Source organism: Trichechus manatus, unplaced genomic scaffold (genome assembly GCF_000243295.1).
Source record: "Trichechus manatus latirostris isolate Lorelei unplaced genomic scaffold, TriManLat1.0 scaffold00044, whole genome shotgun sequence".
Lineage (NCBI taxonomy): Eukaryota > Metazoa > Chordata > Mammalia > Sirenia > Trichechidae > Trichechus > Trichechus manatus.
In genome coordinates, this window is record NW_004443980.1 from 1,910,278 (window position 1) to 1,935,155 (window position 24,878).

General features: G+C 41.3%; 1 protein-coding gene across 2 annotated transcripts in view; it reads right to left on the reverse strand.

The window, feature by feature from the left end:
* Positions 1 to 9,849: 9,849 nt before the first annotated feature.
* The window catches only part of RNASEH2B (ribonuclease H2 subunit B), a 142,383-nt gene continuing 127,354 nt past the window's right edge, over positions 9,850 to 24,878 (reverse strand). The window contains exon 9 of one of the 2 annotated variants that reach the window (XM_023731527.1): positions 9,850 to 10,422. In XM_023731527.1, the coding sequence (XP_023587295.1) occupies positions 10,269 to 10,422 (154 nt within the window). In that variant the 3' untranslated portion in view covers positions 9,850 to 10,268. The remainder of the gene's footprint in view (positions 10,423 to 24,878) is intronic. The other variant, XM_023731528.1, reaches the window with a different exon arrangement.

Sequence of the window (24,878 nt, forward strand, 5' to 3'; positions counted from 1 at the left end):
ACTCTGTTCTGAGTCCACTCATGCCAGCATCCACACTGTGCTAAAGATTCAGCCTGTTCAGGCGAGTGCTCTGGAAAATGCCCTCTAAATAAGAGGGAATTCATTTCATAGAACTTTAATTCAATGATATCATTGTTTAGACAAACCATTCATTTTTAAAAAGAGACAAAGTAGATATCTTTGAAGATCCAATGCATCTTTTACCCAGATCTTTTCTTAAAAACAAGATAAAACAAACAAAAAGCCAGTGGTGTTTTTGTTCACATATTTTAAAATAAGATACTGCACTCTGACCATTTTTCATTGTTTGCTAACAAAATACAATTGGTGCAGCCCATGTAGTTGGTGTAGGACAGGCCTATGCACCTAGGCAAATAACCTTTTTATTTGTTTAAAAAAAAAGAAAACACCAAAAATATAGTTCTTAAAAATACATTTGCTTAGAAATTCTTTTTACCTGTGAACTTTCTTGGCTTATAAACCTGTCAGCAGGGTAAAGTGGGGCCAGTTTCCTGCAGCCATAAACTCCACCACCCTTTTTACAAGTCTTTATTCTTTGGAAATATAAACACCTGTGTTGAAAAGCATTAATGGGGAAGATAAATGAGCAACAAAATGATTAGTGCCCATTTAACGGTTAGTTGCCTCTGTGGCTGGCTTGTTAACAATGGAAAGCTGCCTCCATTAGCTTTGAAAGCTGCCACCGTGGCTTCACACCTGCTTCTCGGTGGGTGGGTGGGTCGGTGTCACAAAGGAGAAACAGAATAAACGAAGTCTCCTGATTGCACTCTGGCCCTGCCTGGGCCTGCCCAGCCTGGGCCCCTAGACAGCCTCACTACGCTGCATCCCAGCAGGCTGGTTAGCCTGCTGAGTCCACAGAGCAGAGGTTCTAACCACAACTTATCTGCCTGCTTTAGGCCCCAACACCAGGCAGAGAAAACATGAAATTACATTCTAAAGCGATTCTCCAAACCCCAAAGAGATGAGGCTGCCTCCATCCTGAATTCTCCTTGCTTCTGGTTGGAGGCAAACGACAGGTGGGACACACAGTAGGCGTATATGCTGTTCATCTCCTTCTCTCCCTTGGGCCATGGCCCAGGCCCACCTTCGTCATGGAGCCCTCCCCATCGACACCTGACAACCCTGATATCTCCCTTTTTATACCTCTTCTGTTCTGTTTGAGAACCTTCATTTCCATCCATTTCAAAGCCAAACTCTTCAGTCTGGCCTTCAAGACTCAGATCGCCTTTCCTCACACAACTTAGTATCAACTGCTCCTGGACCCAAAATCGATTCTCTGTGTAGCCAAACTGGGTGCTACAAAAAAGCCCCAAACTGGCTGCTGTCGAGTTGACTACGACTCATGGCAACCCCACGTGTGACAGAGTAGAATTGTGTTCCATAGGGTTTTCAGTGGCTGATTTCTCAAAAGTAGATCACGAGGCCTTTCGCTTAGCAGCCAAGAGTGTTAACCATTTGCACCACTCAGGGTGTGCCAATTAACAGTTGACACTTATCCTAGTCTGCTGCCTTACATGCTGAAGGGTTGAAAAATGGTCAGTGGATGGATTTACATTTACTAGAGGAGGGAGCTTCCCCAATACAGTAAGTAACACATGTATCCTCATCACTGGTAATGAGCTGTTACCAAATATTCAAAATGAAATGAATTCCTTCATTTTATATGGAAAATGAAGCACATATTTCTGGGGGTGAGTGGTGGTGGAGACTACTGGCCTTTGTTACAAACGACACTCTCATTAATGATTTTCTGCATTACAGTGAGGCCCTTAGGGGCCCAGTCTGAATAGCCCTGATTTTTATAGTTTGAGTTCTTCTACTTGCTTTTCTGAGTTACTCTGCCTCTTCTTGTGCTGTTGAGGTGAAAAGTGTTGTTTCTTCCTCTTATCAGTGGTCTGCCTATTGGCACGGGCTAGTAAACCAGAAAACATTTTTAAGAAGTGTTTCTAAAATAAGAATAAATTGGCCTTGAGTGGAGGTATTGACCTTGTGAAATTTGATTGCTCAAAAATGGGGATGGGTAAGGGCAGTAGGGGGTGTCAGGGTTGGGGGGAGAAGGGGGAACGGCAGTGGGGGGTGTCACGGCTGGGGGCAGAAGGGGGAAGGGCAGTGGGTGGTGTCAGGGTTGGGGGAGAAGGGGGAAGGGCAGTGGGGGGTGTCACGGCTGGGGGGAGGAGGAAGGGGAAGAGGACTATCAGGAAGGAGGGCTGCACATTAAGATCCCAATGCCCAAGCCACACCTCTGATCAGTTATGTCCGAATCTTTAGGGGTGGGGCTGGACATTCAATTTTTTTTTTCCTTTTATTGTACTTTAGGTGAAGGTTTACAGAACAAATAGTTTCTCATTAAACAGTCAGTACACATAATGTTTTATGACATTGGTAAACAACCCCATGACACGTCAACCCTCTCCCAACACTTTTTTTTTTTTTTGGTGAAAATATACATAGCCAAAGATACACCATTTCAAAAATTTCTACATAGACAGTTTAGTGACATTGATTACATTCTTCCAGTCGTGCTGCTATTCTCACTTTAGATGAAGGTTTACAGAACAAAACAGTTTCTCATTAAATAGTTAGTACACATGTTGCCCTATGACAATGGTTAACAACCCCACTATAGGTCAACACTGTCCTTACTCAACCTTGTGTTCCCTATCACCAGCTTTCCTGTCCCCTTCTGCCCTCTAGTCCTTGTCCCTGGACTGCTGTACCTCATTAGCCCCATTTTGTTTTATGGGGCTGTCCAATCCCCGGCTGAATGATGAACCTTGGAAGTGACTTCACCACTGAGCTAAAAGGGTGTCTGGGGGGCCATACTCTCGGGGTTCCTCCAGTTTCTTTCAGGCCAGTAAATTTGATCTTTTTTTTTTGTGTGTTAGAATTTTGTTCTACATCCTTCTCCAGCTCTGTCCAGAACCCTCTGTTGTGATTCCGGTCAGAACAGTCAGTGGTGATAGCTGGGCACCATCTAGCTGTACTGGACTCAGTCTGGTGGGGGCCTTGGTAGCTGTGGTCCATTAGTCCTTTGGACTAATCTTTTCCTTGTATCCTGTTCTCTTCATTCTCCCCTGCTCCCGAAGGGGTGAGACCAGTGGAGTATCTTAGATGGCTGCTCACAGGCTTTTAAGACCCCAGATGCTACTCATCAAGGTAGAATGTAGAACATTGTCTTTATAAACTGTGTCATGCCAATTGAGCTAGATGTTCTCGGAGACCATGGTCCCCACAGCCCTCCGCCCAACAATTCAGTCCCTCAGGGAGTTTGGATATGTCTATCGAGCTTCTATGACCTTTCCTGGTACAAATTGTGCTGGTTTCCCCAGTATTGTGTACTGTCTCACACTTCACCAAAGATACCACTTATCTATTACCTATTTAGTATTCCACCCCCCATCCCCGGTAACCAACAAAGATTATTACTTTTTGTGTGTAAACTTTTTCATGAGTTTTTACAACAGAGGTCTCATACAATATTTGTCCTTTTGTGATTATTTGTCTCAGCATAATGTTGTCCAGTTTCATCCATGTTATGAGATGCTTCACAGATTCATCATTGTTCTTTATCATTGCATAGTACTCCATTGTGTGTATGTACCATAGTTTATCCATTCATCTGTTGATGGGCATCTACGGACATTCAATTTTTTTAAAGCTCATCCATAGATTCCCAATGTGCCAAAGTTGAGAAGCACTGCTCCTCACACAACCTGATGTCACTCTACATATAGAATTGGCCAACAAGTGCAAACGCTTGGTGGAGAGCGGAGGCGAGAAGGCAGTAAAGCCAGAAAAACAGCATCTGGGCTGAGTGAAGTCTCTGGTACCTGTCTTCTTCCCCTGCCACTTCAGACCCAGAAAATTAATCCTCATGAGAAAAAAAATCCTGTGAGCCTTGACCACGCTAAATTTCCAGAATCATTTTTATTTTTTTTAAATTCTTCATTTTCCAGAATTATGTACATTTTCCATTTGGGTAATTAGGATGTAGTTGATAAATTATATTATTTCTTGGTTCTTTTGAGAATTTTCACAAGATAGACTTAGCTCTGGCTCTCTGAGGTCATTTTCATTTTTATTTAAAAATATATACATATGCATTATCTCACTTATTAAGTATCAAATACTGTGCAAGATTCTGGGAATACAATGGTGTATTGAGGGTCCCCAAGACCACTCCCATGTTAGGAGATTTGCTATAAGGGCTCACAGGCATCAGCATATAGTTGTACCCACAGTGCTATAGAAAGGATATACAGCTGGATCCTAGGAGGCAGATATAATTCAGTGGTAGAATTCTCACCTTCCATGCAGGAGACCCAGGTTCAATTCCTGGCCAATGCACCTCATGCAAAGCCACCACCTGTCTGTGTGTTGCTATGATGCTGAACAGGTTTCAGCAGAGCTTCCAGACTAAGATGGACTAGAAAGAAAAGCCTGGTGATCTATTCCTGAAAATCAGCCAGTGAAAACACTGTGGATCACAAGGGTCTGATCCACAACCAATCATGGGGATGGGGAGGGACTGGGCAGTGTTCCGTTACATTGTGCATGGGGTCGCCATGAGTCAGGGGCCAATTCAATGTGATGATGGGTCATCCAGAGCACACTCTACCCCAGCCACAAAAATGCAGCAACATATGTGCAGTTTTTCTGCCCAGGGAAGCCTGTTGGAGACTCTGTGCCCAAGGTTTTTATGGGGGGCTGGTCATGTAGACACCCTCAGAAGGAAAGCAAGTGTTCAGCATAAACTGCATTGTTTGTACAAACAGTTTGGGCACAGTGAGCCACCCTTACCAATTACAATTTAGGGAGAGTTTTGTACAGGCATAGGGAACTCTCCCCAGATGTTAGCCAAGGGCCAGACCTACAAGAGGCCTTTTTAAGGACAGCAGGCTCAAGCCTGCCCTGTTAGCACTTTTCTGCACAAATGGTCTGTGCCTTCATGAAGCTTTGTGTAACTGGGGAGATAAATATTAATCTAAATATACACACATATAAAATGTGACTGTGATAGTTCCATGAAGGAGAGGTATAGGGTACCATGAGAGTCTGTGCTAGATCTGACCTGGTCCAGGAGGCCAGGGGAGCTGCCTCTAAGGCTTAGTCTCCTAGGGTTAGTCCGCTAGACTGCCATAACAAACACCACAAACTGGGTGGCTTGGAAGAGCAGCAGCTTACTATTCCCCTGTAGTTCTGGAGGCTAGGAGTCCCAGTGCAGGGTCTCAGAGGGGCCATGCTCTCTAAGGGAAGACCCTTCCTCGTCTGTGCCGAGTTCTGGTGGCCCCGGTTGTTTTCTTGGCTTTCTGTGGCTTTGAGATGCATCTTCACATGGCATCTTCCCCCATGTGACTGTGTTTCTGTGTCTGTTCTCCCCTTTTATACGACACCACTCAGAAGGGATTAGGACCCACCTTGCTCTGGTATGGAGCCCGGGTGGTGCAGTGGTTAAGAGCTCAGGCTGCTAACCAAAAGGTTGGCAGTTCGAATCCACCAGCTGCTCCTTGGAAACCCTATGGGGTAGTTCTACTCTGTCGTATAGGGTCACTATGAGTCAAAATCGACTCGAAGGCAACGGGTTTTACTCTGGTATAAGCTCCTTAACTTAACTGATAACATCCTCAAAGTAAAACCCTATTTCCAAACAGGGTCACATTTACAGGTACAGGGGTTAGGATTTCAACATATGTTTTTGGGAAAAACAATTCAATCCATAACACTTCCCTCAACCCTAAGGTTTCCCCTAAGGTGGACTTTCAGGCTGCGATCTGAGGGAAGATCAGGGCTTAGGTAATTAGAGAGGGGCTGGAAAACATTCTGGGAGAGGAAACAGCAAGTATCAAAAGCTAGGTGGCCAGAGAGAACATGGCTTCATTGAGAATCTGTGTCTTAGTTATCTAGAGCTGCTATAACAGAAATACCACAAATGGGTGGCTTTAACAAACAAAAAAAATTCTCACAGTTCAGGAGGCTGGAAGTCTGAATTCAAGGCACTGGCTCTAGGGGAAGGCTCTCTGTCAGCTCTAGGGGAAGGTCATTGTCTCTTTTATCTTCTGTTCCTTGGTTCCTAGGCAATCTTCATGTGGCATCTATCTTTCCCCCATTCCTGCTTGCTTTTGTGCCTAAGCTGCTCCTTTAATATCTCAAAAATGATTGGTTTAAGACACACCCTACACTGATATAGCCTCATTAATACAACAAAGAAACCATATTCCCAGATGGTATTATATCCACATGTATGTTGTTGCTGTTAGGTATTCTCATAGCAACCGACTCAAAGCAACCCTCTAAGACAGAGTAGAACCGCTCCATAGGGTTTTCTTGGGTATAAACGTCACAGAAGCAGATCACCACGTCTTTCTCCCACAGAGCCGCTGGGTGGGTTCAAACCACTAAACTTTTGTTAGCAGCTGAGAGTTTAACCATCTGCACCACCAGGGTTCCTCATCCACAAGTATAGTGGTTGGGATTTACAACATATCTTTGAGGAACATAATCCAATCCATAACAGTCTGACTAGGTAGAGTGGCTGGAGTAGAGAGGCGAGTATTGGAGGTATAGCAGGCAAAGCCTTGCAGATCATGGCAAGGATGTGAAACTTCATCTGAAGGGCAATGGGCAACCACTGAAAGGTTTTAAGTGAAGCTGGGGTGTCTGTGTGTGGAGAAGGCAAGGAGTGATACATGATGAAGTTTGTGTTTAGAAAGGTGCACTCTGGCTGTAGTGTAGAGAAGGGACAGAAGGGTTCCAGAGTGGATGCCAGCAGGCTGGTAGGGAAACACAGCAGTACTCCAGGAGAGACAGAATGGTGGTTTGGACTACCATGATGGTGATAGGGATGGAGCAAGGTGTCTGGTTTTGTGTGATTTTTACAGGGTAAAACAGAAACACTATACATTGTGTGCCAGGGTTGAAATAGAGAGAGGGGTCAAGGATGACTCTAAGATTTGTGGCTTGTATGAGCAGATAAATCTAGGAAAAACTGACGTGAACCATATCTGTTTGTAAGGTGGCTTTTCTTTCCTTCTCTTTTTCCTTTTTTCAGTTTTTGGTCAAGGAGAAGATTATGAGTTTGAATTGCCTTTGAGATACCAAAATGTGATATCAAATAGGCAACTGGACATTCAAGTTTGAAACCCAGATCAGAAGTGTGGGTGGAGATAGAAGTTTGTGGGTCACCAGTAGAAAACATTGGCACTTGAGTCCAAGGGTGTTGATAATGTCATCTAAGGAAATGGTACAAAATAAGAAAAGGCATGGGTCTAGGGCCCAGTTATGAGGAATGAGAAAAATTATCTTTTCCAGACTGGATACTACTAGAGTTTTATGCATTAATCAAATATTGGAGTAGTTGAGCTCTGAAACTTTGAAATAATAACTGAAAGGTGATATTCAGCCTAACATCTTCATAAAAAAAACTAAGCCTGTTGCCATCGAGTCAATTCTGACTCACAGTTACTCTATAAGATAGAGTAGAACTGCCCCCAAAGGGTTTCCAAGGAGCAGCTGGTGGATTTGAACTGCCAAACTTTTGGTTAGCAGCCAAGCTCTTAACCACTGCCCCAACGCCTTCATATATAACATTTAATAGAGTACAATACAACTGGGTTTTTCATAGGCTGGTGATATTGAAGTTCTTAAGAGTTGTATAGAGATGGACCAAATGATGTTAGCATACATATGTATAACAATAACAAAAACTCAGAACAACCACAAAACACCCAACTGTTGTTAAATGGATAGAATTCTGGACTAGGATCTGCTTTTGAGGCTAAAGCAGGATTGATATGTAGTTGGAGGCATCGATGCTGCCTGACTTGCAGGGTAGATGGATTGGCTTGTGCCTGTGCTGTTATTAAAAATTTTGAATATCACTCTGGCATAACGTGTCTAAGGAAGATACTAGAAGGCTGCAAGTTCCAAAGGTGTTTTATGGAACATCAGCGCATCAAGGTGCTATATTGGAAAAAGGGTTACTGTGGTAAAATATGTTTGGGAAACGCTGAAAACTATATCCATGCTAAGAGTTTTACAATGCACATTAAGATATGTGCTCCAAAATCCATTAAGAAAGAAATCTGTTTAAGTTGGTATAACTCATTTATTTTTCCATAATCCTTCTTTTAAGATAATATCTATCAATATCCAACCTCTTTTGGCAATAATGATATAAAAATGAAAAATGCATCTCGATCTTCTAAAAATGACTCAAAGATATCTAAGTTTTATAATTTCCTTTATTATCTAAGTCATATAAAATATGGGAGGAAATGAAAAATTGGGTTAAAACCATATAATTCTGCGTATTTTTAGAGGTGGTCTAAATACCTTAAAAATCATTAAAAGTATCAGGAAAGCCCCGGTGGCACAGTGGTTAAAGTGCTCAGCTACTAACCAAAAAGTTGGCAGTTCAAACCCACCAGCTGCTCTGCAGGAGAAAGATGTGGCAGTCTGTTCTTATAAAGATTACAGTCTTGGAAGCCATATGGGGCCATTCTACTCTGTCCTATGGGGTTGCTATGAGTCGGAATCAACTTGATGGCACTGGGTTTGGTATAGTTAGAGCTCAGTAATTGAATCTCTAAAGTTCTTGCTGTAAAGTTAAGCAATTTGGTTACTACTGCTAGGAAAAACAAAACAAAACAGCTAAGGCTTTACAACACTAAGTGTGAAACATTATTTTCTGTGTTCTCAGTCAGTCATACAGGTTGTTTTTCATGTAGGTCTAAATACATATATATAGAGAGAGAGACAGAGACAGAGACAGAGGGCAAGAACACAGTTATTAAGTGGAGCAAGTGGAAGAGGGAAGAAACAGAACTGTACAAACAAGCTTTTCACAAATTGGGGGAGCCCCTTCATCTGGGTCTGTGGTGTCCATACCAAGGTCTCTCAGGGTCAGACTTTCTGGAGGAGGGAGAGCTAAGGGTAGGGCTCCACTGCCACCTTGCCAGCCACCCTGCCAGTTGGCCCTACCTGGGATGTGGTCCTGAGAGCTAACAGAGTCACTGAAGGACAGACAACACATTCAGCAGTGAAACTCCAGCGCTTGCAGCTGCGTTGGGTCAAAATAGACACCGATCTCTGTGGGCAGTGCTTGGGACTGTGCAAGGGGAGGATGCAAAGAGCCAGATTTTAACTCCAGAAATGTATCAGGCTTGATTCTTACCAGAAATGTCCTGGATTTCAAGCAGATAATTTCTAGAGACTGCCACCTCTGAAACTCCTCTGGCGGACTGTAGTGCATTCTGAATTCCACAACTGACTTCCTGGCTTTGGGTTCTTGGACAGAAAGGAGGATTCACTTATCAACTACAGCAGTGTGGGAAAATCCCTACGTGTGAAAAGAGGTGAGTGAAAAATACAGGGCACTTCCCAGATCCAAGCTCTACTTACCAGATGGAGCTAAGCGTAGAGATTCAATAACAGAATTCTTACCTGAAGAAGAGGCTCAGGATGCTGCTTGAAGCCAGGAAGATTGACTAGCAGCCTCCACCATTGCTATTGCACGTCCGATGGACAAGCAGCTTAAACACAGGGACGTTTTTGCACAACCCTTCCCCCACTGCCCCTTAAGCCACAATCTCCATGCCCCAGAATTCCCCACTAAATTACCTTTTGGTGTCTACTTTAAACTTCCCCATATCCTATGCCCTCACTCTAAAAAAGAATTTAAAATAAAAAATAAAGTAATACACATGCTGGACAAATCTTTTAAAAATGAGCCATTGTTTATAACTCCAGGAGATCATAAAATGTGCATGTTTAGGTATCATTATGATTAAAAGTTGCCAAGTTGACATATGGGGCAAAGAAGGGTCAAGCTTTTTTTTTTTTTTTTTTTCAAGTAAAGGTTGAAACTTGGTTCACCAAAGCTTTTAGTGTGGAATCAAGTGCTTATAGTCACCACAAACATATCTAAAGCATGCAGGCCCGACCTCAGGGAAGCAGAACAGGCCAATGTGGTCAGGCTTAAGAAATGAACCGAATTTCACAATGCACCTTCTCCAGCCAACATTTTGAGATCTGAAGCACTCTACTACAAAGATCATGCCTTTATGAGGCCTGGGGGCTGGGACAGAGGGTCACATGCCTGCAGTCCTCAGACCAGCTGCCTGCCAAGCTGGATGGGCAGATTCAAGCTCTGTGACGGTAGCACTGCCAAGTGCTTCAGCGTGTCAGGCCACTGCCCCACAGACAATTGGTAATTATCAAATAGAATCAAAGCATTTATGGTTAGTTCTTTAAAATACACCTTTTCGCATTTGGTAATTTTCTAGAAAGTGCAGAAGAAAAAAGTCTTTGGCCCTTTGGGTGTGTGAAGTTGCACAGGCAGCAGCTGAGTCTCCCACGGAGCCAATTGCTTCACTTGTTCCGTCTCTGTCTCTGTGCTGCCGCCTAGAGAGAGAAGGAGAACACGTGTAGCGTCCTGACGGTGAGCCAAGACCTGGAGTCCCCAGCACCCTCTGCAGTTACTAGAACAGAAAAGCCAGGCTGGCTGGTTTACTCCTGAGAATCAGCAGCTGTTCCTTTCTGCTTCTCAGAGAAGAGGGCAAGTAAAGGAGGGGCTCCAGTGTGTTGCCAGCCCTGGTGATGTCTCTAGGCCTAAATACTGGTCTCCTGGAGAGGAGGCCAAGAAGGACGTGTTTCTCCCAATGTTCAAAGGAAATGAAATGCAAAATAATGTTAGGGGTGCCCGAACTTTTGGAATACACATTATCATTTTAGAGAAAAAAGAAAATAAAAGAAACATATGAAAACAAGGTTCTAAGATGAATCATTCTTAACCATGTTTTCTCCTTTTTTTTTTTAAGGCAGATTCTTATTTATTTATTTAAATTGTACTTTAGATGAAGGTTTACAGAACAAATAGTTTATCATTAAACAGTCAATACACATATTGTTTTATGACATTGGTTAACAACCCCATGACATGTCAACACTCTCCCTTCTCAACCTTGGAGGACCTTTTTCTTTGGTGAAAATATACATAGCCAAAGTTACACCATTTCAAAAGTTTCTACATGTACAATTCAGTGACATCGATTACATTCTTCCAGTTGTGCTGCTATTCTCACTATCCTTTTCCAAATTATTCCATCACCATTATCTTCAACTCACTGCCCCCTAGGCTTCCCATCAAACCTTTTGAGTTGCTGTTGTCAATTTGATCTCACATAGATAACTCTTTTTTTTTTTTTGTACCTTAGATGAAGGTTTACAGAACAAATAGTTTCTCATTAAACAGTTAGTACACGTATTGCCCTATGACAATGGTTAACAACCCCACGACATGTCAACACTGTCCCTTCTCAACCTTGGGTTCCCTATCACCAGCTTTCTTGCATCCTCCTAAGGCAGATTCTTAAAAAAAAAGGTAGAAAACCTTATGTAGACTCTAATTTATAGACCAATAAATAAATGTAGACTTATTGGTTGAACAGTAGCCCCTAATATCCCTCTGAAGAATAATAACTGAACAAGCTTAATTACTATAAGTAGGTTTCTTATTGAGTATAATGTCAAAAATAATTTATTCTGGAGCTACAAGTTATAAAAAAGGTGTTGTTGATGGAAATCAGATTGCTGTGCCATAATGTGTATAAGATGTGAAGGTAAGGCCTTTCCTGACCAATTAAAATTGAAAACCACCCCCTCACAGCCTCCCCAGAACTCTCTTCCCATCCTGCTTATCTCTTCCCATAAGCCCCTAGCACTATCTGACATATCAGCTCTCTGCCCACCCTAGAAGTGAAACCCTGTGAGGGCAGGCACTTTTGTCTGTCATGTTTACAGCTGGGTTTCCAGTACCTCAAAAGATGTGGCAGTCTGCATCCATAAAGATTTACAACTTTGGAAACCCTATAGGGTCACTATGAGTTGCAGTCAACTTGATGGCAGTGGGTTTGGTTTTTGGTTTAGAATGATGTTTAGGAGTCCCTGGATAGCACATACGGTTATGTGCTCAATTGCTAGCCAAAAGGTTGCCAGTTCGACCACATTCAGAGGCGCCTTGGAAGACGGGCCTGGTGATCTGCTTCCGAAAGGTCCCAGATGGCAACTAACAACAATCAACACCACAGTGTTTGGCCCGTAGTGGCTGTTCCGTACATGTTGTTAAATGAATACATGAGTCTAAACTTATTCCTTGACGACTTTTTTCCTTGGCAAGAACTAACAACACGACTAGCTTTAATTTTATACACATTTTTCTGATTAAAGCACATCTGTAAGGTAACTTTTTTTTAAGTCTGCAAAGAAGCTGTGGTTCCTGTGAAAAATCTCATTTGGTGTTTTTCTCCCTCTTAAATAGGCATGACTGGTGTGAGGCCACCAAAACAACATTTATTAATGGAAGTACAGTAAATGTTAAAATGCTGACAGATGAATTAAAGATTTGACACACGAATGTACCAGGTAAGTAGAAGCTTCAGTGAAATTTTGGCTTACCACTGCTGAGGACAAACTGACCTGCATAATTCATTTATTAACAGAGCAAGAGAAAGAAGCAGAATACAATCTGATTTTTCTTTTCTTAAAATAAAATTCACAATTAAAACAGACCACTTAAGGATAAATGGCCATAAGCTACACAGCCAGTGGTATGAATAATGTCCTGGGTAAGCAGAAAGGAAAGAGGCCTGGGCTCGAGGATAGAACAGTGGGTGTTATGGATTGAATTGTGTCGCCCCCCCCCACAAATATGTGTTGAAGTCCTAACTCCTGTACCTGTAAATACGACAGTTTGAAAATAGGGGGTTTCTTTTCATTATATAAATGAGGTCATACCAGAATAGGGTGGGTCCAAAACCTAGTCACTTCTAAGAAGTGTCTTTTAAAAAGAGCAGAGTAGACACAAAAACACACGCACAAGGGAAAGATAGACAGGAAGGAATACCAAGGAACCAACAAGGAAGGACCCTCCCCTAGAGCCAATGCCCTGATTTGGATGTCTAGCCTCCCAAACTGTGAGACAATAAATTCTTGTTCTTTAAAGCCACCCACTTGTGGGATTTTTTGTTAAAGCAGCACTAAGCAACTAAGATAGTGGGCATCCAGGTTCTGCCACTTACTGTCTATAAAGCTGCACTCTGACCATCTGGTCCACCTCAGAGGGTTGTTGTAAATACTACTTTAAATGCTAAATATATAATTGCTGTGAAAACCGTAAAGTATTATTAAATATAAGGTATGATTGATAATGCAGGGGGAAAACTTCGTCAGTCTGATTATGCTGAGCATACAGATTGAATCATTTCTTCTAATTATCCAGACCCAGTCAAACTTGTGGGCATCTCCCAAGCACGCTAAGGAAACACTCATTACCCTCTTCCTGGACCTGGAGCTGTTTGTCTTCCAGGAAGAGGCTTGACCGCATAACACAGCTAGCCCCGGAAATTAACAAATTTTGGATTAGTCCTGGAGAAAATGATGTTTGGAAAATAATATGTGATACAGCATGGCCAGTCAAGTTAGGTCAACTTGAAGAATAGAGAGAAAGTAAATCCCGAAGATACGTGAAGAGGCTGTCTATCAGATCTGGTGGAGAGGTGACTTACTAGGATGTAACAGAAGTCAAAGGTAGAGCCTCTGGGGAGAGGGAATTTGTGTGGTGGAATAAGTCTGGAGTCAGGGGTCTTGAGTTCAAGTCCAGACTCAGTCACTTATTAGTTGTATGACCTTGGGCCAATAATCTGAGCTTATCTTCTTCATCTGTAAAATGGGGGAGAAAATACCACTTGTGTCTTAGGGTTTCTGGAAGGATTAAATAGATAAATTCACATGAAAAGCACTTTAAGAAATTGCAAAGCATTTTATCAGTCTTTATTATTACTTTGCAATAATTGTGCTTTATATTTCTTTCATTGAAAAATGACATTTTTGGAAAATCAAAAAAAGAAAAATAATATTGATGAGATAATCCATTTTAGGAGCTGGAGGACTGCTTGATGAATGCTAACTATAAAAGCATTCTCATGGGTGTAAATGAGATGGGGTTCCCCAATCATCAGTGACTGCAGGAAAGAACATAAAAAAATTCAGCCATCTAGTCCCATCTCACGGATGAGGCAGCTGTGGGCCAGCAATGCTGGTGAATTGTCAGTGGATCACAGAATTAAGCCAGGGCTGGTACTCCACTAGGTATAATCGAGCTACTTTAAATTAATTGGTCTTTTTAGTATGACCCCACATATATGAAATACTGCCTTTTAACACAAATAATGTGCACCTTCGATGTTTGTTTGCCAACAATGCCCCCCACCGTGAGGTATTTTTGTAAGCACCCTACACCAATGTTTTTTATACGTTGCTGTAAAAAAAAAATTAGCATAGCGCACCTACAAAATACCCTGCGGGGGGCGGGGGGGAGGCGTGGTTGGTTGGCAAACAAACGTAGAAAGTGTAAGTGTCGTAAAATATGGTACCTAGAATAGGCAAGTGTATAGAGATCCCACATGTCTGTCAGTTTGTCGTACTGTGGGGGCTTGTGTGTTGCTGTGATGCTGCAAGCTATGCCACTGGTATGCAAATACAAGCAGGGTCACCCATGATGGAGACGTTTCAGCGGAGCTTCCAGACTAAGGCAGACTAGGAAGAAGGACCTGGCAGTCTACTTCTTTTTCAGTGAAAACCTTATGAGTAGCAGCAGAACACTGTCTGATATTGTTGCAGAATATAAGGCCCTCAAGTTGGAAGGCACTCAAAATATGACTGGGGAAGAGCTGCCTCCTCAAAATAGAGTTGACCTTAATGACATGGATGGAGTCAAGCTTTTGGGACCATCATTTGCTAATGTGGCACAACGCAAAATGAAAATAAACAGCTGCAAGCATCCTTTAGTAATAGGAATGTGGAATGTATGAATTATGAATCTAGGAAAACTGGAAGTCATCCAAAATTAAATAGAACGTATAAACATCAATATCCTAGGCATTAGTGAGCTGAAATGGACTGGTATTGGCTATTTTGAATCAGATAATCATATGGTCTACTATGTCAGGAAAGACAAATTGAGGAGGAATGGCGTTGCATTCATCATCAAAAAGAACATTTCAAGATCAATTCTGAAGTACAATGCTGTCAGCGATAGGATAATATCCATATGCCTACAAGGACGACCAGTTAATATGACTATTACTCAAATTTACACACGAACCACTAAGGACAAATATGAAAACACTGAAGATTTTTACCAACTTCTGCAGTGTGAAATTGATCAAACATGCAGTCAGGATGCATTGATAATTACTGATGATTGGCATGTGAAAGTTGGAAACAAAGAAGAAGGAGCGGTAGTTGGAAAATATGGCCTTGGTGATAGAAATGACACCAGAGATCCCTTGATAGAATTTTGCAAGACCAACGACTTCTTCATTGCAAATACCTTTCTTCAACAACATAAACAGCAACTATACATGCATCAAAATAAGATGGAAGGACTACAGAGTCACCCTACCAAAAAGGACTGGTCGACATTCAGCCATTTCATCAGGAGGTAGCATATGATCAGGAACCGATGGTACTGAAGGAAGAAGTCCAAGCACTGAAGACACTGGCGAAAAACAAGGTTCCAGGAATTGATGGAACACCAATTGAGATGTTTCAACAAACGGAAGCAGCACTGGAAGTACTGGTCTATGCCAAGAAATTTGGAAGATAACTACCTAGCCAACTGACTGGAAGAGGTCCATATTTATGCCAATTCCAAAGAAAGGTGATCCAACAGAATGCAGAAATTATCAAACGATACTGTTAATATCACACACAAGTAAAATTTTGCTGAAGATCATTCAAAAGCAGTTACAGCAGTACACCAACAGGGAACTGCCAGAAACTCAAGCTGGATTCAGAAGAGAATGTGGAGCCAGGGATATCACTGCTGCCAGATGGATCCTGGCTGAAAGTAGAGAATACCAGAAAAATGTTTACCTGTGTTTTATTGACTATGCAAAGACATTTGACTGTGTAGATCATAACAAATTATGGATAACACTGCGAAGAATGGGAACTCCAGAACACTTAATTGTTCTCATGAGGAACCTGTATGTACATAGACCAAGAGGCAGTCGTTCAAACAGAACAAGGGGATACTGCATGTTTTAAGGTCAGGAAAGGTGTGCATCAGGGTTGTATCCTTTCACTGTATTTACTCAATCTGTATGCTGAGCAAATAATCCAAGAAGCTGGACTATATGAAGAACTCAGCATCAGGATTGGAGGAAGACTCATTAACAACCTGCGATAGGCAGATGACACAACCTTGCTTGCTGAAAGTGAAGAGGGCTTGAAGCACTGATTGATGAAGATCAAAGACCACAGCCTTCAGTATGGATTACGCCTCAACATAAAGAAAACAAAAATCTTCACAACTGGACCAGCAAGAAACATCATGATACACAGAGAAAAGATTGAAGTTGTCAAGGATTTCGTTTTACTCGGATCCACAATCAACACTCATGGAAGCAGCAGTCAAGAAATCAAATGACACATTGCATTGGGCAAATCTGCTGCAAAAGGTCACTTTACAGTGTTAAAAAGCAAAGATGTCACTTTAAGGACTGAGGTGCACCTGACCCAAGCCATCGTGCTTTCAGTTGTCTCATATGCATGCCAAAGCTGGACAATGAATAAAGAAGACCGAAGAAGGATTGATGCCTTTGAATTATGGTGTTGGCAAAGAATACTGAATATACCATAGACTGCCAGAAAAAAGAACAAATCTGTCTTAGAAGAAGTACAGCCAGAATGCTCCTTAGAAACAAGGATGGGAAGACTTTGTCTCATATACTTTGAACATGTTATCAGGAAGGACCAGTCCCTGGAAAAGGACATTATGCTTGGGAAAGTAGAGAGTCAGCGAAAAAGAGGAAGACCCTCAATCAGATGGATTCACACAGTGGCTGCAACCACTGGCTCAAGCATAACAACAATTATGAAGATGGCCCAGGACCGGGCAGTGTTTCGTTTTGTTGCACATAGTGTCGCTATGAGTCAGAACCGACTTGGCGGCCTCTAAGTACAACAAAAACATAGAGACCAAAGTTTATTAGTGATTATCAGAGGCAGGTGGGAGGGAGGAGGAAACAAAGATACAATGCTTAGGGGATACTGAGTTTCTGTGAAGGATGTTGGTAAAATTCAGGAACAGTTAGTGGTGATGGTTGAACAACATGGTAAAAGTAGTTAATGTTACTGAATATACTTGAAGAGATTGTTAAAATGGCAAATGTCTTATTACCTATATATTTACCGCAGTAAATTTTTAAAAATTAATTGGTCTTTTTAGTACTGAAACAAGGTTGTTATTTGAAGCCCCTTTTCACTTCATTTACATTTTTAAAAATGAAGATATGTTTATTGTTGCCACAAGTTTGCATATAATAAGTATGATCCTGGGAATGGACAGCAGCACACTACAAAACAGACCCGAGCCAACGAAAAACAACCCACTAGACATCCACATTAAACATTATGGACAAAAAGCTCCTGGGCAGTGCAGAGGAGTATAAGCCTTGACAGGTGAAAGGGCCTGAGAGCTGACAGTATATGGAAAATGTGAATTGAAAATAAATTAGATAGTACAATAGTGGTACGCCGGGATCAGTTAAGAAATATATGTGGTTTGATGAAAAAGATAGAGGCTCCTGTGCATGTGCACCCAAATGGTTTTATAGTTTGCAGAAATTTTTTGATACTTTTCCCACACTCAACACATTAATCAAAAAGAAAAAAAGATGTAACAAGAGAAGCAATGGGCCAACAGATTTGAGTTAGCTAAAGTACCCCAATGTTTGGTATAATAAAGTCTAAAAAAGCTCTAGTTTGAAATTCTTCAAAAAAATTTGAAAGGATAGGATATATGTGTGTATGCATGCGTATATGCATATATGTGTAGTATATGTTTGTGTGTGCTTAACTATGCATATGTACGTGTGTGCCTATGTATGTATGCGTGTGTGTGTAGGTATAAGCCCGTATCAATTTGTTCCTAATATTATTCGCCAAAACAGCACTTGGCATGGTAACACCTTTCATCTTCAATTACCACTCAACTCCTAGTTAATGTTGCACATTGCAAGCGAGATTAGGATCTTCATCTTGGCATCAAAGGTAAAGTGAAATATGCAAGAAAACAAAACTGATGATCTCCCAAATTGCCATTTAATCTGTGGCTAAGTCATGGTGAGAACTCCTATTTAACACTCCTGGGAAGACAAGGAGTTTATAGATACCATATGTATTTTCCAACTTCAATCATTTAGGTTGTGGGCTTAATATAAATAATCTCTAAATGCCATTTAAAAGAAAGCTTATTAATTAGGACAGCCATACAGATACAAAAAATGTATTCTACCTTCTGGTCTTGTAACACAGATAAAATGACTAGAGAAGTACAGTCCACATGAACTGACCGAAGAAAATTCACAGCCCTTTATCCAGAGAGGTTAAAGATTGTGTTATTTCATTTACTGCCCACATCATTGATTTACAAGTAAGATCCATACAAGAAGTTTGGACTTCAAATACTGGAGCATTACTCTTAGAATGAAACTTGAAGTTCTAGTTGGAAACCACAGGCCATTCAAAGGACCCAAATATACTGCACAAGACATGTCTGAAGTGTCCAGTAAAGACTGATTGGTTAGTTGACTAGTTCTCTCATGCAACAACTATTTACTAAAGGCCTAATCTGTTGTGCTGCCCTGTGTTAGGTGCTGTGGATATGATCATGAACCAGCCAGCCAAGGTCCTATCAAGAAAGATAAGGCAGAGTAATGGGATGGAGAGGGACTGAGGAGGAGTGAAGTGGAGGCAGATGAGGAAGATCAGAGATTGCATCTCCGAAAACATGATTTTTGAGATGAGTGATGATGACAAGATGGAACCAGCCATGTGAAGATCTGGAGGAAAGGGTGTAAAGACAAACCAGTCATACAAAGGCACCAATGTGGGAACAAGCTTGGCATGTTGAAAGACAAAAAAAGAAGGCCAGATAACACCTTTGGCTCTTTGAAAGACCAAGACAGATCAAGATCTTGACTTTGGCCCTTGGAAAAATACAGTCAAGTCTCAACTGGTTAGATTATTCAAACTATTTGCCTATCATGTACTCAACATTTACTAGTCACATACTCTGTGCTTAGCACTGCGCAAGACACAAACTTGAATAGCAGAGTTCCTGCTGTTAAAGAGATCACCTCCAATAGGGATGCCAGCGCCAGTGTTTACATAGCCTCTTCTCTCCTCTGTCCTTTGGGTTGGTTGTCATTATCGTGGTTCCTATGGCACCCTGCCCAACAACTAGAGTTACTGTGGGGATTAAACGAATTATTGTATGTCAAGTGCTTAGAACAGTGCCAAACACATAAGTGCTATACGGTGTTTGTTAGTATTATTAAATGATCACATGAGAAACAGCATGTTTGCATAGTTTCTAAGTATTTAATAGATACTTATGAAATATAAAGGGAAAAATAGTGGCTTTACAGTGAAGAAACCCGGCAGACAACACCTTAGCCAAGTAATCAGAGTTAGTATCACTAGTAATAAAACATATTGACATCATGTACCCTTGTCTTAGTCATCTAGTGCTGTTATAACAGAAACACCACAAGTGGATGGCTTTAACAAAGAGAAATTTATTTCCTCACAGTTAAAGTAGGCTAAAAGTCCAAACTCAGGGCATCAGCTCCAGGGGAAGTCTTTTTCTCTTTGTCGGCCTTCTTCTCTTCAGTGTTCCCCTGGACTAGCAGCTTCTCTGCACAGGGACCCCAGTCCAAAGGACGTGCTCTGCTCCTGGCACTGCTTTCTTGATGGGATGAGGTCCCCAACTCTCTGCTTGCTTCCTTTTCCTTTTATCTCTTGTAAGGTAAAAGGTGGTGCAGGCCACACCCTAGGGAAACTCCCTTTACATTTGATCAAGGATATGACCTGGGTAAGGGTGGTGTTACAGTCCCACCCAAATCTTGTTTAACATAAAATTACAATCACAAAATGGAGACTAACCACACAATTCTGGGAATCAAGGCCCAGCCAAATTAATACACACATTTTTTGGGGGGACATAACTCAAACCATGACATTCTACCCTTTGGCCCCCCAAAAATCACATCCTTGCAACATGGAAAACATATTCACCCCATTATATCATAGCAAAAGTCTTAACTCCAAGTCCAAAATCCAAAAATTCCTCTTCATCTGTGAAATCTAGAATACAAGTTATCTGTTTCCAAAGGTACCACGGCAGAACGGGCACAAGCTAGACATTTCCATTACAAATGGGATAAACTAGACTAAAAGAAGGGATAACAGGCACCAAGCAAGTCAGCAGAACACATTACATTAGCCCTTAAGGCTTTGAAAATAATCTTCTGTTCTCCAAGACAATTTATACAATGGCCCTGCCCTCCAGACTCTAGGTATTGGCCACAGTCTCTGGATTTTGAGTGGAGGCCCCTCGGCCCTGGGCTTCAGCTCCGCCTTCCAGGCCCACTGGGACAGCAACTCTGCTCCCTGGGCTTTAGGCGCACCATTCTCCCAGTCCATCTGAGTGGCGACTCCACCCTTAGAAGCACCAGAGGCCATTGCTCCACCCTTTGAAACCCCTGAGGTCATGGCCATACCTTTTGAGACTGAGGCAGCTTGGCTTCTTGTGTTTTCTCTCTTCAGCTTCTGCTTCCTGTGGCCTCTTGGCTCTAGGGGCCTCAAGCCCGCATCTGCCCTGCTGGGGCAAGTGTTTCAAAGCTGGGTAGCTCTACCGGTAAGTGCCTGGAGGCGCCCCACTCTGCCAGAAAGCCTCGTGCACACAGGCACTCAGCTCCCTTGCTCTGTGGGTCAGCAAGCCTAGCTCCACCGCTAAGTGACCAGAGGCACCCCACTCCGCCAGGTAGCCTCCTGCTCACAAGCATTCAGCTTTCTCTCTCGGTGGGTTGGCTCCAGCGCCATCTTGCACTGGTTCTGCTGCTGTAGGTTCTCTGCTGCTGCTGGTCCTCTGTCACTGCTGCACGTCTATCCATTCACAGTTTTAAAACCGCTTCCACATTGTAGGTATTTGTTAGAGGAGCACCCCACTCTCTCGGTACCAAATTCTGTCTTAGCCATCTAGTGCTGCTATAACAGAAATACCACAAGTGGATGGTTTTAACAAAGAGAAGTTTATTTCCTTACAGTAAAGTAGGCTAAAAGTCCAAATTCAGGGTGTCAGCTCCAGGGGAAGTCTTTCTCTCTCTCTTGGCCTTCTCATCAGTGTTCCCCCAGACTAGCAGCTTCTCGGCGCAGGGACCCTGGTCCAAAGGATGCGCTCTGCTTCTGGCACTGCTTTCTTGATGGTATGAGGTCCCCCTGTCTCACTGCTCACTTCTGTCTTTTATATCTCAAGACATTGCCTCAGGATACAATCCAATCTTGTAGACTGAGTCCTGCCTCACTAACACAACTGCTGCCCATCCTCCCTCATTAACATCATAGAGGCAGGATTTACAATTTATAGGAAAAACACAGAATACCAGGAATCATGGCCTGGCCAAATTGATACACACATTTTTTGGGGGACATAATTCAATCCACGACATGTACCCTTGATAGGATGCCCTGAGAAGTGACCAACATCATTTCTGTGGTATTCTTGCCAGAACATATAATCTCAACCTTATCATGTAAAAAATACCAAACAAACCCTAATTAAGGAGCATTCTACAAAATAACTGACCAATATTCCCCAAAGCGTCAAGGTCATTGAAAGACAAATAGAGACTGAGGGATTCTTACAGATTAGACAAGACTGAGGAAATACGACAACTAAATACAATGTGAGTCCTGCATTGGACATGGAGCAGAAAAAGGACATTAGTGAAAAAACAAGTGAAACTGAAATAAGGTCGTAGATGGCTAATAGTATTGTATCACTGTCAATTTTCTGATTTTGATAATTGCTTTATGTTTATGTAATATCACTATAGATACACAGATCCTAACAGAATAATAAAAATACGATGAACAAGTTATGCTAATAAATTTTATAACTTAGATGAAATAGACACATTTTTTTGAAAGACAAATTATCAAAACTGGCACAAAAAGGAGAAAATCAGCATAGACCTATATCTAATATAGAAATTGAGTTAGTAATTAAAAACTTTCACAGGAAGAAAATTCTAGGACCAAATGGCTTCATTGATGAATTCTGTACAACATATAAAGAAGAAATTATACCAGTTTTACACAAACTCTTTCAGAAAATAGATGAGAGAATATTTCTCAACTCATTTCATAAGGCCAGTTTTACCCTGATACCAAACCAAAGTCATTATAAGTAAAGAAAATTACAGATAAATATCCCTCATGAACAGAGATACAAAAATCCTTAATATAGGAAACATAACCTAATACTATATATGAAAAGAATAAATACACTGTGACCAGGTACAGTTTAGCAGGACTGCAAGTTTAACATTCAAAAGTCAATCATTCAAAAGACTTTATCAACAAAGGGAAGAGACAACCTATAGATTGGGAGAAAATTTTGGGGACCCATATATCTGCTAGGGGTTTAATATCCAGAATATATAAAGAACTCCTACAACTTAACAACAAAGACTCAAATAGACATTTCACCAAAGAGGATATACAAATGGCTAACAAGCACATGAAAAGATGCTCAACATCATTAGTCATTAAAGAGATAAAAATCTAAACTACAATGAGATGTGACCTCACCCTCACTAGCATGGCTGTCATGGATTGTATTGTGTTTCCCAAAAATCTGTGTATCAATTTGGCTAGGCCATCATTCCCAGTATTGTGTGATTGTCCATCATTTTGTCATCTGATGTGATTTTCTTATGTGTTGTAAATCCTCTCTGTATGATGTTGATGAGATGGGATTAGTGGCAGTTATTTTAATCAGGCAGAACTCAGCCTACAAGATTGGATTGTGTCTTAAGCCAATCTCTTTTGAGATATAAAAGAGAGAAGTGAGCAAAGAGACATGGGGACCTCATATCACCAAGAAAGTAGTGCCAGAAGCAGAGCACGTCCTTTGGACCCAGGGTCCCTTTGCTGAGAAGTTCCTTGACCAGGGGAAGATTGATGTCAACGATGTTCCCCCAGAGCTAACACAGACAGAAAGCCTTCCCCTGGAGCTGGCACCATGAATTCAAACTTCTAGCCTCCTAGACTGTGAGAGAATAAATTTCTCTTTGTTAAAGTCATCCACTTGTGGTATTTCTGTTACAGCAGCACTATATGACTAAGACTATGGCTATGATTTAAAAAAAAGAAAAAGAAAATAATAGGTGTTGGCAAGAATGTGGAGAAGCTGGAACACTCAATCCATTGCTGGTAGGAATGCAAAATGGTACAGCCACTATGGAAAACAGTTTGGCAGTTCTTCAAAAAGTTAAACATAGAACTACCATATGACCCAGCAATCCCAAAGCTAGGTATATACCCCCCAAAATTGAAAGCAGGAACACAAACAGAAACCTATACGCCAATGTTCATTTCAGCACTATACACAACAGGCAAAAGGTGGAAACTGAAATGTCCATCATGAGATGAATGGATAAACAAAATGTAGTATATACATACATTGGAATATTATTCAGCCATAAAGAGAAATGAAGTCCTGATACATGTTACAACAAGGACAGGTCTTGAAAACATTATGCTGAGTCAAATAAGTCAAGAGGACAAATACCATATGATCCCACTTATATGAAATAGGCAAATGTATAGAGACCAAAGCTTATTAGTGGTTACCAGGGGTGAGAGGGAAGGGGAAATGGGGAGTTATTGCTTAGGGGGCACTGAGTTTCTGTTAATGGTGGTGGAATAATTTGGAAAAAGATAGTGGCAATGGTTGCATAATATTATGAATGTACTCAATGTCATTCAATTCTATATGTAAAATTTTTGAATTGGCAAATATATATTTTTACCATAATAAAAAATATAAAAAGAGCATAGCATAATAGTCTATATTAGCAACTTAAAAATTAATCATTTTAATTTACCTGTTAAAAGACATTCCATTATTAAAGGGAAACTATATGATCATCTCAATAGATGGAGAAAAAGTATTTGACAAAATTTAATATTCATTCATGATAAAAACCCTTAGTGAACTAGGAATACATGAGAACTTCTTCAACTTGACAATAAAGATCACACATGTGTGTGTGTGTGTGTCTATATATGTATCAATAGATTCAGAAGTTTTGATAAAGGAGTATATCATGTGTATGTACATACACGCACGCACACATACATTTCCTAGCTCTGGCCACTAAATGGGCCTATAAGTGGGCAATGACACACCAATAGAAATGAGCACACTTTGTGCCTAGATCTTGGCTTCTAAATACCATTCTCCACTAAAAAAAGGAACTGGGCTCCTTGGAAAAAAGGCTGATTCCAGGGCTTGGGCAGGAGAAATATAGGAAGAGCCTGGGATACCCTGTCACAGGAAGAGAAAGTCATTCTAAGGAAAGAATAAAAGTCATGAACAAATATTTACATATAATCTGATTTCCTCACAACATTATTTATAACAGTGACCATCTGGAAATAATCTAAATATCCAAAATAGGGTCATGGTTATTAAATAATCAAATATATAAATAATGGAAAATTATTCTGTCTTTGGAGTCCCTGGGTCATGCAAATGGTTAATGTACTTGGTTGCTTACCAAGAGGTTGGAGGTTTGAGTTGCCTCAAAGAAGTACTTCCTGGTGAGCTGCTTCCGAAAAATTAGCCATTGAAAACCCTATGGAGCACAATTCTACTCTGACACACATGGGTCGCCATGAGTCAGAATTAACTGGTACTACTACACTGTCTTTAAAAAATATTT